Source organism: Eucyclogobius newberryi, unplaced genomic scaffold (assembly GCF_026437365.1).
Source record: "Eucyclogobius newberryi isolate DKJ021-1_F unplaced genomic scaffold, fEucNew1.0.hap1 SCAF_4, whole genome shotgun sequence".
Classification (NCBI taxonomy): domain Eukaryota; kingdom Metazoa; phylum Chordata; class Actinopteri; order Gobiiformes; family Gobiidae; genus Eucyclogobius; species Eucyclogobius newberryi.
The window spans coordinates 19,574,961-19,588,278 of record NW_027316056.1 but is presented as its reverse complement, the minus strand read 5'-3'; the positions used below and the strand labels follow the sequence as shown (position 1 = coordinate 19,588,278).

General features: G+C 40.4%; 1 protein-coding gene across 1 annotated transcript; it reads right to left on the bottom strand.

Annotated features, from left to right (window-relative positions):
- Positions 1–1,654: 1,654 nt before the first annotated feature.
- LOC140376981 (tubulin beta-4B chain-like) lies at positions 1,655–4,631 on the bottom strand. Its single transcript, XM_072462211.1, has 5 exons — positions 4,416–4,631; positions 3,610–3,718; positions 3,419–3,529; positions 2,965–3,209; positions 1,655–2,847 (listed from the first exon to the last, which is right to left on the bottom strand). Exons 1-5 carry the CDS (start codon positions 4,470–4,472, stop codon positions 2,035–2,037), a joined length of 1,335 nt encoding a protein of 444 aa, XP_072318312.1. The 5' UTR covers positions 4,473–4,631; the 3' UTR covers positions 1,655–2,034.
- Positions 4,632–13,318: the final 8,687 nt, after the last annotated feature.

Sequence of the window (13,318 nt, the reverse complement as noted above, 5' to 3'; positions counted from 1 at the left end):
CCTCATCCACATTGTCTAACGCCTCATCCACACTGTCTAACGCCTCATCCACACTGTCTAACGCCTCATCCACACTGTCTAACGCCTCATCCACACTGTCTAACGCCTCATCCACACTGTCTAACGCCTCATCCACACTGTGTAACGCCTCATCCACATTGTCTAACGCCTCATCCACATTGTCTAACGCCTCATCCACACTGTCTAACGCCTCATCCACACTGTCTAACGCCTCATCCACACTGTCTAACGCCTCATCCACATTGTCTAACGCCTCATCCACACTGTGTAACGGCTCATCCACACTGTCTAACGCCTCATCCACATTGTCTAACGCCTCATCCACATTGTCTAACGCCTCATCCACACTGTCTAACGCCTCATCCACACTGTGTAACGCCTCATCCACATTGTCTAACGCCTCATCCACATTGTCTAACGCCTCATCCACACTGTCTAACGCCTCATCCACATTGTCTAACGCCTCATCCACATTGTCTAACGCCTCATCCACATTGTCTAACGCCTCATCCACATTGTCTAACGCCTCATCCACATTGTCTAACGCCTCATCCACACTGTGTAACGCCTCATCCACATTGTCTAACGCCTCATCCACATTGTCTAACGCCTCATCCACACTGTCTAACGCCTCATCCACATTGTCTAACGCCTCATCCACATTGTCTAACGCCTCATCCACATTGTCTAACGCCTCATCCACATTGTCTAACGCCTCATCCACACTGTCTAACGCCTCATCCACACTGTCTAACGCCTCATCCACACTGTCTAACGCCTCATCCACACTGTCTAACGCCTCATCCACACTGTCTAACGCCTCATCCACACTGTCTAACGCCTCATCCACACTGTCTAACGCCTCATCCACACTGTGTAACGCCTCATCCACACTGTCTAACGCCTCATCCACACTGTCTAACGCCTCATCCACACTGTCTAACGCCTCATCCACACTGTCTAACGCCTCATCCACACTGTCTAACGCCTCATCCACACTGTCTAACGCCTCATCCACACTGTCTAACGCCTCATCCACATTGTCTAACGCCTCATCCACATTGTCTAACGCCTCATCCACATTGTCTAACGCCTCATCCACATTGTCTAACGCCTCATCCACACTGTCTAACGCCTCATCCACACTGTCTAACGCCTCATCCACACTGTCTAACGCCTCATCCACACTGTCTAACGCCTCATCCACACTGTCTAACGCCTCATCCACACTGTCTAACGCCTCATCCACACTGTCTAACGCCTCATCCACACTGTGTAACGCCTCATCCACACTAACGCCTCATCCACACTGTCTAACGCCTCATCCACACTGTCTAACGCCTCATCCACACTGTCTAACGCCTCATCCACACTGTCTAACGCCTCATCCACACTGTCTAACGCCTCATCCACACTGTCTAACGCCTCATCCACACTGTCTAACGCCTCATCCACATTGTCTAACGCCTCATCCACACTGTCTAACGCCTCATCCACACTGTCTAACGCCTCATCCACATTGTCTAACGCCTCATCCACACTGTCTAACGCCTCATCCACATGCAGGAATCATGACAACCTGCCATATGGAAAACCTCTTTTATTCTCCCACAAAAAAACACAGACGCATTGATAAGATTTTTCTTATTTATTTGATAATATTAATGCCAAATAACATAATTTATATGTGATTTTGCCCAGGTATGAAAGTGATGATAAAATTAACTATTATCAAAAAGCTACTGACAAAAGACCACAAGCACAGCTGTGTAGCTACTTCTAAGCAGCGCAGAGATGAGAACTGGTTTAATATAAATGCTCCTCTGACAGTGACAGATACAGAAGAAGGAAAGTAGATCTAGAGACACATAGATAGCTAGCTAGATAGAAAAGAAAAGAAGAGAAGAGAAGAGCAAAGAAGAAGGAGGTCAGAGTAGTCATTGGAGTGGCAGTGATGACTGGATGGAGTTGTGAAGGGTGCTCTTGGTAAACCAATGCATGACGATTTCAGCCTTAGGCCACTTCTTCCTCTCCCTCCTCCTCAAACTCGCCCTCCTCAGCCGTGGCGTCCTGGTACTGCTGGTATTCGGACACCAAGTCGTTCATGTTGCTTTCTGCCTCAGTGAACTCCATCTCATCCATGCCCTCTCCCGTGTACCAGTGGAGGAAAGCCTTACGACGGAACATGGCGGTGAACTGCTCGGAGATGCGCTTGAACAGCTCCTGGATGGCTGTGCTGTTACCAATGAAGGTGGCAGCCATTTTGAGACCACGAGGAGGGATATCGCACACAGCGGTCTTCACATTGTTGGGGATCCATTCGACGAAGTAGCTGCTGTTCTTATTTTGGACATTCAGCATCTGCTCGTCAACTTCCTTCATCGACATGCGGCCTCGGAAAACTGCAGCCACAGTGAGATAGCGACCGTGCCGGGGATCGCAAGCCGCCATCATGTTTTTGGCGTCAAACATTTGCTGGGTTAGTTCGGGTACTGACAGAGCGCGGTACTGCTGGCTCCCCCTGCTGGTCAGAGGTGCAAAACCAGGCATGAAGAAGTGCAGACGTGGGAAGGGGACCATGTTGACTGCTAATTTACGCAAGTCAGCATTGAGTTGCCCGGGGAAGCGCAGACAGGTAGTAACCCCGCTCATGGTGGCTGAAACGAGATGGTTGAGATCGCCGTAAGTGGGCGTGGTTAGTTTGAGAGTGCGGAAGCAGATGTCGTAAAGAGCCTCGTTGTCTATGCAGTAGGTCTCGTCTGTGTTCTCAACCAACTGATGCACGGACAGAGTGGCGTTGTAAGGCTCCACCACAGTATCAGACACCTGTAGAATGAGAGAGCAAAGATATCAATGTAAATACTGTAATATCAACAGGTGCAAACTTTTTTTCATTACAAAACATGAATTTGTTTTTGACAGAAGAAGTTACTGAGTTGTTACCTTTGGTGAAGGCACCACGCTGAAGGTGTTCATGATGCGGTCAGGATACTCCTCCCGGATCTTGCTGATGAGTAGAGTACCCATCCCAGAGCCAGTGCCCCCTCCGAGCGAGTGTGTGAGCTGGAAACCCTGCAGACAGTCGCAGCTCTCCGCCTCCTTCCTCACCACGTCCAGCACCGAGTCCACCAGCTCTGCTCCCTCTGTGTAGTGACCCTTGGCCCAGTTGTTCCCTGCACCACTCTGACCTACACACATAAATGATTAATTTGTAATCATATTCTACACCTATGTTTTGTTGTTTTACAGGCTTGTTGGCCATTTTAATGATTTAATCCTTAAACTAAACCTTTAAAAAAAAACAATCTTATTATTATACATATATTATGGAATAATATTATTGAATAACATAATGGTCAATTCAATAAATACTAAAAAATAATGATAAATTAGTTACCAAAGACAAAGTTGTCAGGTCTGAAGATCTGTCCAAAGGGACCAGAGCGGACTGAGTCCATGGTGCCAGGTTCCAAATCCACGAGGATGGCCCTGGGCACATACTTCCCTCCTGAAATATATTCAAATATAAGATAAGATTTTAAAATGTGAGGAGTTATGGAGCATTTGTATTATCGTTTGGTTCCGCACCTGAAGCTTCATTATAGTAGACATTGATCCGGTCCAGCTGCAGATCACTGTCCCCATGATAGGTTCCAGTCGGGTCAATACCGTGCTCATCACTGATCACCTCCCAGAACTACATGCACACAAATTATCATTAATTGATTAAGACAACACCAATAATAATTGTAATAGATAGAATAGAATGTCTTGATATACAAATATGGCCAATTCTATCCTAAACTGCAGAGATACCCTCACCACTGCCCATAGTTTGAGAAATACTACCTAATATAAATATTACATAATATATTAGGTAGTATAATACTAATATAAATATTACAATCAAATATCAAACCTAAATATAGCTGTGTAAAAAGGCCTATTCTGGTCACATTGCAATAGCCTTGAATACAGTTTGTATCACATGGTGATAAGGATGCCAACGCGCAACCGGTTTTCCAGTGCTTTCGGTGCCACACCCCTCTGTCAGACTGGCCCACACATTATGCACACAAACACCCACACATTTTTAGCAAAATGCGCATCGCTCCCACGGGACACACAAAGAGGGCACAGCTGCGTCTACTGTCTGATGCGTAAAAGCCGGTGCACAGCGAGGACAGCGGGGATGTCTCGTCGTGCCACCGCCCATCCTTAACCAGGGCATTGTTTGAGCGCATCACATTATTGCACAACCCTCCATTTTACACTGACACATTTAGACTTTTCTTGGACACCATCCGCGCGCAGACAGTTACGGTTCGTGTTTAATCGCAAGGAATCTGGCGCACGAAGCAGGTTTGTAGTCTATGCGTGATCCTTTGACAAACCTTGGCTCCAATCTGGTTCCCGCACTGGCCGGCTTGCAGGTGTACGATCTCACGCATGTTGTCACCGCGGTGTGACGGGTCGGTCTAAAGTAAAGTCGGTGCGGAGTCTTGGTCCGGTCCGGTTTGCGTTTAACGGCTCAGACGGGCTCTAACTGAGGTCTCTAACTGAGGCTGAAAGTCGAAGAGGAGGAGAGAGAGGTTCTGAGGCTGTGGCTGCTGTGTCGCCGTTTCTAAACCAAGCGCATGCGCAGATAGTTTCGCTGCTGCAGCATGACGTCATCGCCATGGCAACCAGAACCGGGCACGACTGGAAAACGCTGTGTCCGGGGCGGAGAGCGGCCGGGGCGGTCTTCTTGAGCCTTTGACCGCGCAGTGTGGCCTACTTTCTGTGATGGATAAGCGTGTTTGATCTTCATAAAGCCCTTGACTCTTTGGCTGCTCATCCTGGTGACCTGCTTGCCTGACCAGCCATTCCCAACACGTTTTGACAGACTACTTGACAAAACGGTGAGTGGGTGGCACACAATCCTGGGCTCTGTAGTCCGCTTTGGTGAGCCCCCACTGCCTACAGATACTCTCACCTGTTCAGGGAACTTATGGCCCGTTTCTACCAGCCTTACTACTCCTCTAGGTCTGGTTGTGTTTCTATTACTGTGTCTGGTACAGTAACCATGGATTCAATCAGTGATCAGGGAACAATTTAGTTCCTACTAGAGCTGCACATGGGACCAGGTACTGACCGGGCGAGTCACGTGACTGCATCAGTTGGGCCAAGGACAGTATGGCCATTTAGGGCTTGATATACGGAATCCTAGGTCTGTAATATTGAGGTGTGGGTATATGTATCATTAATTAGCAGATCTAGCAATTACAACTATGAATAATCGGGTAGGTTCAGCATCTGTGTAGCATACTGTCTTAACAAAACACAATGTCTGATATCACCCACCAAAAATGACAGTTGGCTGGGTGATATGGCAAATCAAATAAATACAGATATATTGAGTTTCTATATTTAGTGAGCTCGATTTTCAATTGGGTATATTTTGTCCTTCCACAAAACAAAATCAATATGTCGTATAGATTAATTTCATGAACATAAACATGTCTTTAAAGTAGTGCCATTTAACAGAAACATTTTTCTTCCAAAGTCAAAACTCCAAAGAACTCTCGATTGTTAATATTGTTCTATTGATTTACACACACAAAACCGTAAAAATAGTGAGGACAAGAACCAAAACAGCAAAAGACAGACAAAAACACAGACATTTGACAAATGGAGGGACAACGGTCTAGAATATATATAGAGAGAGTGTTTTTCAAACTTCCTATAAGTTATCTGTTCTTTTCCTCTGTATCTTCCTCTGTATCTACCTGCGTTGCAACAATGAAATTTCCCCATGTGTGGACAATAAAGGATTATCTTATCTTATCTTATCTTAGAAACTTCAGAGCGGAGTGATTGCGCGCGTCAGTGTGTGTTGCGCGCGCGGATGTGGATGTGTGTGATTTCTGTCCAAAAGTGTTTGACCTGAGTGCAGTGCTGGTGGATATATGTGTGTCTATACTTTTCCGAGGGCAATGTGTTCAAATCTCTTATGTGAAATCCATATTGGCTAATCTGTTACCCATCTAATGTGTTCTGTGAAGTGTTTTGTATTGTTTTAATTATAAGTTGGCATTTTTGGACATAAGATATATATTTTTGCAGATTTGGGTCCATAAATTGGCATCATGGGTGATTGAAAGGTCAATTTCCCATTTTATTGTTGGTAGGCATATGGTCTGCGATGGCTTTGAAATTATTTTGGATATTTTAGAAAGAAGTTTCTTTGGAGAAGAGATATTAAATTTGTGGCTCTGATGTTTGTTTTCTCCATAACGGATTATTTGATTTGTAGGTATTTAAAAAAAAAAAAAGATTGCTCCTGATGCCAAACTCCTGGACCAAGTGTGGAAATGTTGTTAATATGTTGTTTTTAAAAATATGTTTAATGTGGATGTGGAAAATATGTGAGTGTTTTATGAATTGCTCAAGAAGTCGGGGTTGTTCCAAGTTAGATGGGGGAAATGTGGAATTTGTGATTTGGTGAAATTTCCACCAGGCGGTCAGAGTAGAAACTATGGTTGTAGCATTAAATCATGTGTGTCGTTTTATTGATTTGGTGAGAAATGGGATGTCTGCTATATTTAGTTTTATGCATAGTGATTGTTCTATTTCTAGCCATATAATATCAGATTAGGTGGAGTGAGTCCATTTGTAAATGTACTGCAGTCGGTTAGCCAACGAGTAATATTGAGAATTTGATGCTTTGGTGCTTTGTTTTTTTGTAGTGTACTGGATTTAATCCTTATTGTTTTATTTTTCCAATAGAAGTGAGTGATAATGGAATTTAGAGATTCAAACCAGGGGGTGGGTTGGGATCATTAAGAATAAATAGTTTATTTTTGGTCAAATTGCCATCTTTATTGCTCTATCCTGCCAAATATGGAGAGGGGAAGGTCGAGCCATCAAGGTCATTCTTCTTCTATTGTGCTGTGAAGTTGAGTGTTATCAACTCTGACAGTCTGGAGGAAATCGTGATGCCCAAGTAATGTGATCATGGCTTATGGGTATGGGTGATTGGTGCCACATCCCATTTGGGTTTATGTAGCGGGAGGATGGATGATTTATTCCAATTAAGGGCATAGTCCGACATTTTTGAAAAAGACTGAATTGTTTGGATTATTTCTTGAATAGATGTTTGAGGTTCTTGTATAAATAGTAGTATATGGTCTGTATAGAATGAGTTGAATGAATGAATTGTGCTGTTTCAACACCTTTGATTGATGGGTTCAGGCGTATAGCTGCTGCTAGGGGTTCAATACAAATTGTGAATAGAGACGGAGAGAGTGGACATCCTTGCATTCATGTAGTGTGAAGCTTTGTGATGTTAGTCCATTGGTTGTGACTGGCAGATGCGGATGTGTATAGAATCTTTATCTAGTTAATAAATTACTCCCCAAAGCCAAATATTTGTAGTTTGGTGAATAGAAATCTCCTGTTGAAGGCTATGAGTGTGTCTTTCTGTTGTACTGATGAGTAATACATGCATTTATTACATCTGCGGGTGTTGTTGGATGCGTGTCTTCCTTTTATAAAGCCGGTCTGATCTGGATTAAAATGATATGTGATATATTCTTTTCAATTCTATGTGATTGCTTTACTGATCATTTTTATGCCAACATTTATAAGTGAGATGGGAGGTAATTCGATGTGAGTGTGTGGTCTTTGTTGGGTTTAGGGATGAGTGATATTAGGGCTGTGTTCATGTGGGATGGGAATGCAGCATTTTGTTTTATTTATGTTATTGTTTTAGTGAATAATGGGAATGAGGTTGACCAAAACCTTTGATAGAACTCAGCAGGAAAGCCATCCGGTCCTGGTGCTTTATTATTTTCATTTGACTCAGAGCTGAGTGTAGATCTTTTTCAGTGATTGGTATTTCAAGAGTGTTTACTTGTTCCGGTTTGAGTTTTGAAAGGAGTGTTATGGATAATGGGTTATCGAGGAATTGGTTTATGTCTTCTTGATTTGGGTCCAGATCAGATGAGCATCATTTTGTTTTGATTGGCAAATTATTATTTTTTTGCGGATTTATTGCTGTTGTGCAAAGTCTTGTGACGAAGTCTGTGGATAAGGAATTGGTTTCTTTTGTTTATTATTTAATTAGCAATAATTTATTTGTTTCTTAGTTCTTCATGGATGTTTTTTGATGGATTGTTTCCCTGTAAGAAGGATTTCCGCTCTCTCCTGAAGTAGCTGTCAACATCTGGATCTTTAAAAAGAGATGTATTGAAACGCCATCTGGTGGGGTGCTTCTGTATTGCAGGTATGTTCCACGTGAGAGTTACTGGTCACTAACATTGATGGGGTGAATTTTGTTTCTATGATATTTGGTATGATTGAATTACTGCTTAGAAAGAGATCAATAAGGGAGTAGGTTTGGTGGACATTAGAGTGAAAAGTATATTCTTGTGGATGTTGAAGCCTCCAACCATCTCCAAGACCAAAATCACTCATATACTGTTTTTTTTTTGTTTCTTTTGGAGGATTGCCAGAATGGGTTTGTATGTTTCAACCGGTCTATTGATGGATTGATAAGGAGATCCTCCAACTATAAAACCCAAGCATTTAATTTACGATTAGACATGACTCAATCTTGATCTCGATTAAAATTCGATTAATTTCCCAGCCCTAGTATGACATCATCACATTGTAGAATCCGGAAGCACACACACCAGAATAACACTCGTTTTCAGTGGTTTGTGTGTAAACATAGATGTATCCTAATACCAAGGTTAAATCAAATATCGGTGTTCATTTAGATCAGGAGCTAATAAGGCTGAGTGAAAATGATGCTCATGGAAGTGGAATATCTTAGACGTCTAGGCTTGGGTCAGAACAAGATGAGCTCTGTTTCTGATAAGTTATGAGAAAAAAAAATGGATGCTTGTATTTGTTATCCTAGTTAGATCACCCAGTCCACACACCTTCTTCTAATATATACTTACAAATTAAACAAATACATTGTTGAGGCCAATGAAGAGTCTCCAATGTAGTTTGTGTTTTGTAGTTGTATGCATTGCTGAGCACAAGAGGAGAAACCACACATTTTATTCAAGTAACATATAATCAAATGTAGATTAGCCTTCCTGAAATAAATGATTAAAATGTTCCAACTACTCAAGAAAGAGTAATTATAGTCTAGCAGTCTGGACGTAACATTTGATTTTTAATTTACTTAAGAGTAGCTTACTGTTAGAAACAAAAAATCTATTAGGCCTATTTCACTGTGTGCAGCAATTTGTAAAATGTATTGTAGAAAAAAGTGGAACGGATTGGACTTTAAAGCAAATATTGCTCAAGTAGGATAAAAAAAAGTCTGCCATCTGAAAATAAGTGGGCATATTGTACATGCCCACCTCTGCTACTGAGTCCACTGGTCCCAGGAGTGACTCGTATAGGTTTTAATTGGTCCACAACAATGGCCTTATCCCAAAGTGTGTTTATGGCGGAGCCTGTGAGTCACATTAAATGGGATGAAGCTTTTGTAAAAATGTTTTTAAACAATATTTGATATAAATTAACAGATGCTTTATTATTTTTCAAAAGAGAATTGAATACATTTATTTGCAAATGATTTTATTAAAAGTTAATATAATTTCATTTACAAATCATTTTGTAACTTGAATCACTTTCTTACCCATTTTATAGTGGTGACATTCATTTAACTGTTTATTACATTTCAGAAAATAATGTCATATACACAAAACCTATTATCGTTAGTTCTACACACATTAATGATTTGTCCAAGGTGAATTTTAAGTTTAAGAAGTGCATGGATTTTAAAATACAATGATTCAAACTTGACTGTCTCACTTAAACCAGTGTCCCACTTTATTTGAATGTTATTGACATTTAATGAATAATGGTCATACAGCCTATATAGTCAAATCTTAGAATATGAAATTAAACGTAACATGATGATTACTTCACTCAAGACTGTTCGTGGTTTGAGAGGTAATTCTCTGGTTGCTGCATTACCTTTATTGGTCACTAAGGGGTGGTAGAGTTATTTTGGTGTGTTTGGTTGTGTGATGTGATAAAGAGATCACATAATAAGTGCTGTCCTTCGTTCAGACTTATTCATGGGCTGTAAACAACCCACGCAGCCACAGCTATGCATTATCCATGAATCTGTCCTACCGCAAGACGTTATAAAACATAAATCATGCCAATTTGTCCAGGCAACATCATCAATGTTAAAATGTCCTTATCTCACAGTGGTTATACGAGGATCTCATGGAAGGTCTCAAACTCTTCCTGATGAAACAAACCAAACTGTAAACAAACAGAAAATCAAAACGTTTTTTTGTTTTGTTTTTTTAACCTTGTTTATGTCATTGATTATTTGATTTCACAGAAATTTCACAAGAATTGTAGCGTAGACAAAAGGAATATGACAGAAAATTATTTCAGTTGTTTTTGATGAAGCATTTCCAAAAGCCTCAAAAATGTATGAAGCATTATAATAACATAACAGGTGTGTCAAGGGTTATTTTGTTATTATTATAGTTTATGCTAAAACTTTAAAGAAAAAAGCCGTTTTATTAGTTTTAATAAATACATTTTTTTTTTACTATCTATCTAATGAAAAAAAATCAATGCATGGAGGCAAGTCTTGAAATCCATCATGCAGTTGGGCCGCACTGAGCCTGGGCCTGCCACAGGGGAATGAGTTGCCTTTAAATGGCAGTGGAAGACATAGTCTAGTGGGGTGAACTAATGGTCAAAATAGAAATAATAGCAGGAAAGTAGGGTCAATTAGCTTCTATTTGAGGCCCGAGCTGAGTTGCTGAGGTCACTTGACAAGGGTAGAAGAGCTAATACTTAATATGCCAATAAGATTGATCACTAAGGGACATGTTTGACCAGCAAAATAGTGTTGAGTGTCAAGAATATAGACCCTGGTACAAAATAAGTCACCATTTCAAATTTTCATGAATTCTATATATATATATATATATATATATATAAAATATAAAAAAATAGAACTTTTCTGTCAAAGATATATTATATATATATAAATATATAATTATTATTATTATTATTTGTGTTTTATTTTTTCACACCAATGATCGTGGGCCGGCCCACCGCTACTTGGGTGGATTCGAATATGGGCCTTGGAGGAAAATAATTGCCCACCCCTGTCCTAGAGGATGGGCTGAAACAGACAAACGGGGTAGCCCCCGTTTGTCTGCTCATCCGAGGGGAAGGATAGAAACTGTTCTCTAGCTAAAGACAGCAGAAATCAATCAAAAAATCTCTTTGGGCACATAATAATATATGGAGTACCCATAGCACTGTAAGAAGGTTAAAAGCTCTGAAAAGTCGATTTCGCATGATGTGGGACCTTAAATTGGCAGGTATTCATTATTGTGGGGACATGATTGCTTGGTCATTAAACCTCCATAAGTTTCGGTGTGATGAAAAACGAGGACATTAATGAATTAAAACAAAACATATTTTTAATGCTGAAAAATCTTCAAAATGTTTGTCAATAAGCAGGAAGATGAAATCCATGAATAGGTTGTTTTATGGGCACCTACAGGAAAATCCTAATTCAGGTTTCTCCAGGCTTGGGACCTGCACAATCTCACCTTGTTAAATGCCTTATAAATATACAGTAGACATAGAATAACTTATCATGTCACCCTCAATCATCATTTGTGTAAGTGATCTTGACCTTGATTGTTGACAAAGTTACTAGAAAGGCTGATCTGTTCACATAATGATAAACACTCTGGGGTTTTTGGTCACCCCCCCTCCGGTTCAGGGTTATTAGCACTAATTATAGCAGTAAATGTAAACAGAAAAATTCTCACGAAAGTTTATATTTACCAAAGCACATTCATCCGTCAGAGCAATTGTGACACATCTGCTGAACTATTATGCATGGAGGAAATTCCTCAAGTGAAGATATACGGTGTGTGCATTTCAAAAAGGAGATGCAGATTCCCACACAACTGCTCCGACGCTTCAAAGCAACAAGTAATGATCAGCAGAAACACAGAGGGACAAATGATAAGAGCTGGGAATAAACAAAACCGCTTACAGGCGCCTAAGCAGAGCCATGGAGCATCAGCACTTCACCAGCCTCTGACACAGTAGTAGAGTAACCACAAACCATAGCTTTATGTTTTACACTGTTGCTATACTATGAGGTATATTTTTTCTTTGAACTACAGAGACAATATTGGAATATATGATTGTTTACATTGGTTCTCAAACTGTGGTACGTGTATTCCTTTGCAGTCAGGATTCAAACTCACAACACTGCGGCCATGTGCTGCCGCCTTAACCAATCAACCACCGGGCAGCACGAATTTAGAGACAATTACAGGTAATCCCCATTTGTGTCCATTTGGTCCACTAGAATCTTATGTGAGTTGTCCTATTTCAGATTCAGCTCCAGTTTTGACCGACGTTTTAGACCTGGCTAGACTTGGTGGTACTCAGAAGGGTAAATATTTTCTTTAGTGGTACTTGGTGTTAGACGTTTGAGTAGCATCGGTTAAGCATAATATAAACCTTTCACATTATATCAACCTTTTACCAGACCAAAACAAAAACATTACAGGTTAGAAAATTAAAAATCATTATATTATATTATATATTTAAGATTTTACAAAAATCTTCCATTTTCTCTATTTTGTAACCATGCAACCATGCTGTAAAAAGGGCTAAAACATGTAGTATTATTATACAATAGTTATGATTTGACCAAAAATAATTCACAATGATATGAGATTGTTTAACTGCCAGAAACGTTGTTTTCTGAGTGTAAACTGCTCTGCCTTTTGGATGTAATGTCACTTATTGATGACACATTTGAACTCACTCTTCTTCACAAACTGTCACTTGACTGATATAGAACAATGATAAATATTAATCATAGGACTAATTCACTAAACAGATGAAAGAAAACAGCACAACCTTTTGTATATGTACATGTATATGTATTTTAAGTTTACTTTAATGAGCAGGTCAAATGTGAAGCTCATTGTCAATAGTTTATAATAGTTTATTAATAAACCTTTATCACACACTGGCCAGGCTACAATAATGAAGCCACCTGTTTTTGCTACAGCCCCACAAATAATTACCATATCAGACATGTAAAGACACACATTAGGTGCAGGAGTGCAAGCCGTGGGTGGATCAACAATAATTAACTCCATCTTCATGTGTAAATGTTACTCATCTAATTTATTATGGTAATATTTAATCGTGATGCTAAATTATTATTACTTCTGTGTGTTGAATTGGACATGTTATCACGGAGCACTTTAATTAGAGT

What these genes read in the sequence shown, in the direction of transcription:
- LOC140376981 (XM_072462211.1), bottom strand. Translation starts at nt 4,472, where the DNA reads ATGCGTGAGATCGTACACCTGCAAGCCGGCCAGTGCGGGAACCAGATT. An exon ending in CTACTATAATGAAGCTTCAG is followed by an intron (nt 3,530 to 3,609) that starts GTGCGGAACCAA and finishes AATATATTTCAG; the next exon opens with GAGGGAAGTATGTGCCCAGG. An exon ending in ACCTGACAACTTTGTCTTTG is followed by an intron (nt 3,210 to 3,418) that starts GTAACTAATTTA and finishes TTATGTGTGTAG; the next exon opens with GTCAGAGTGGTGCAGGGAAC.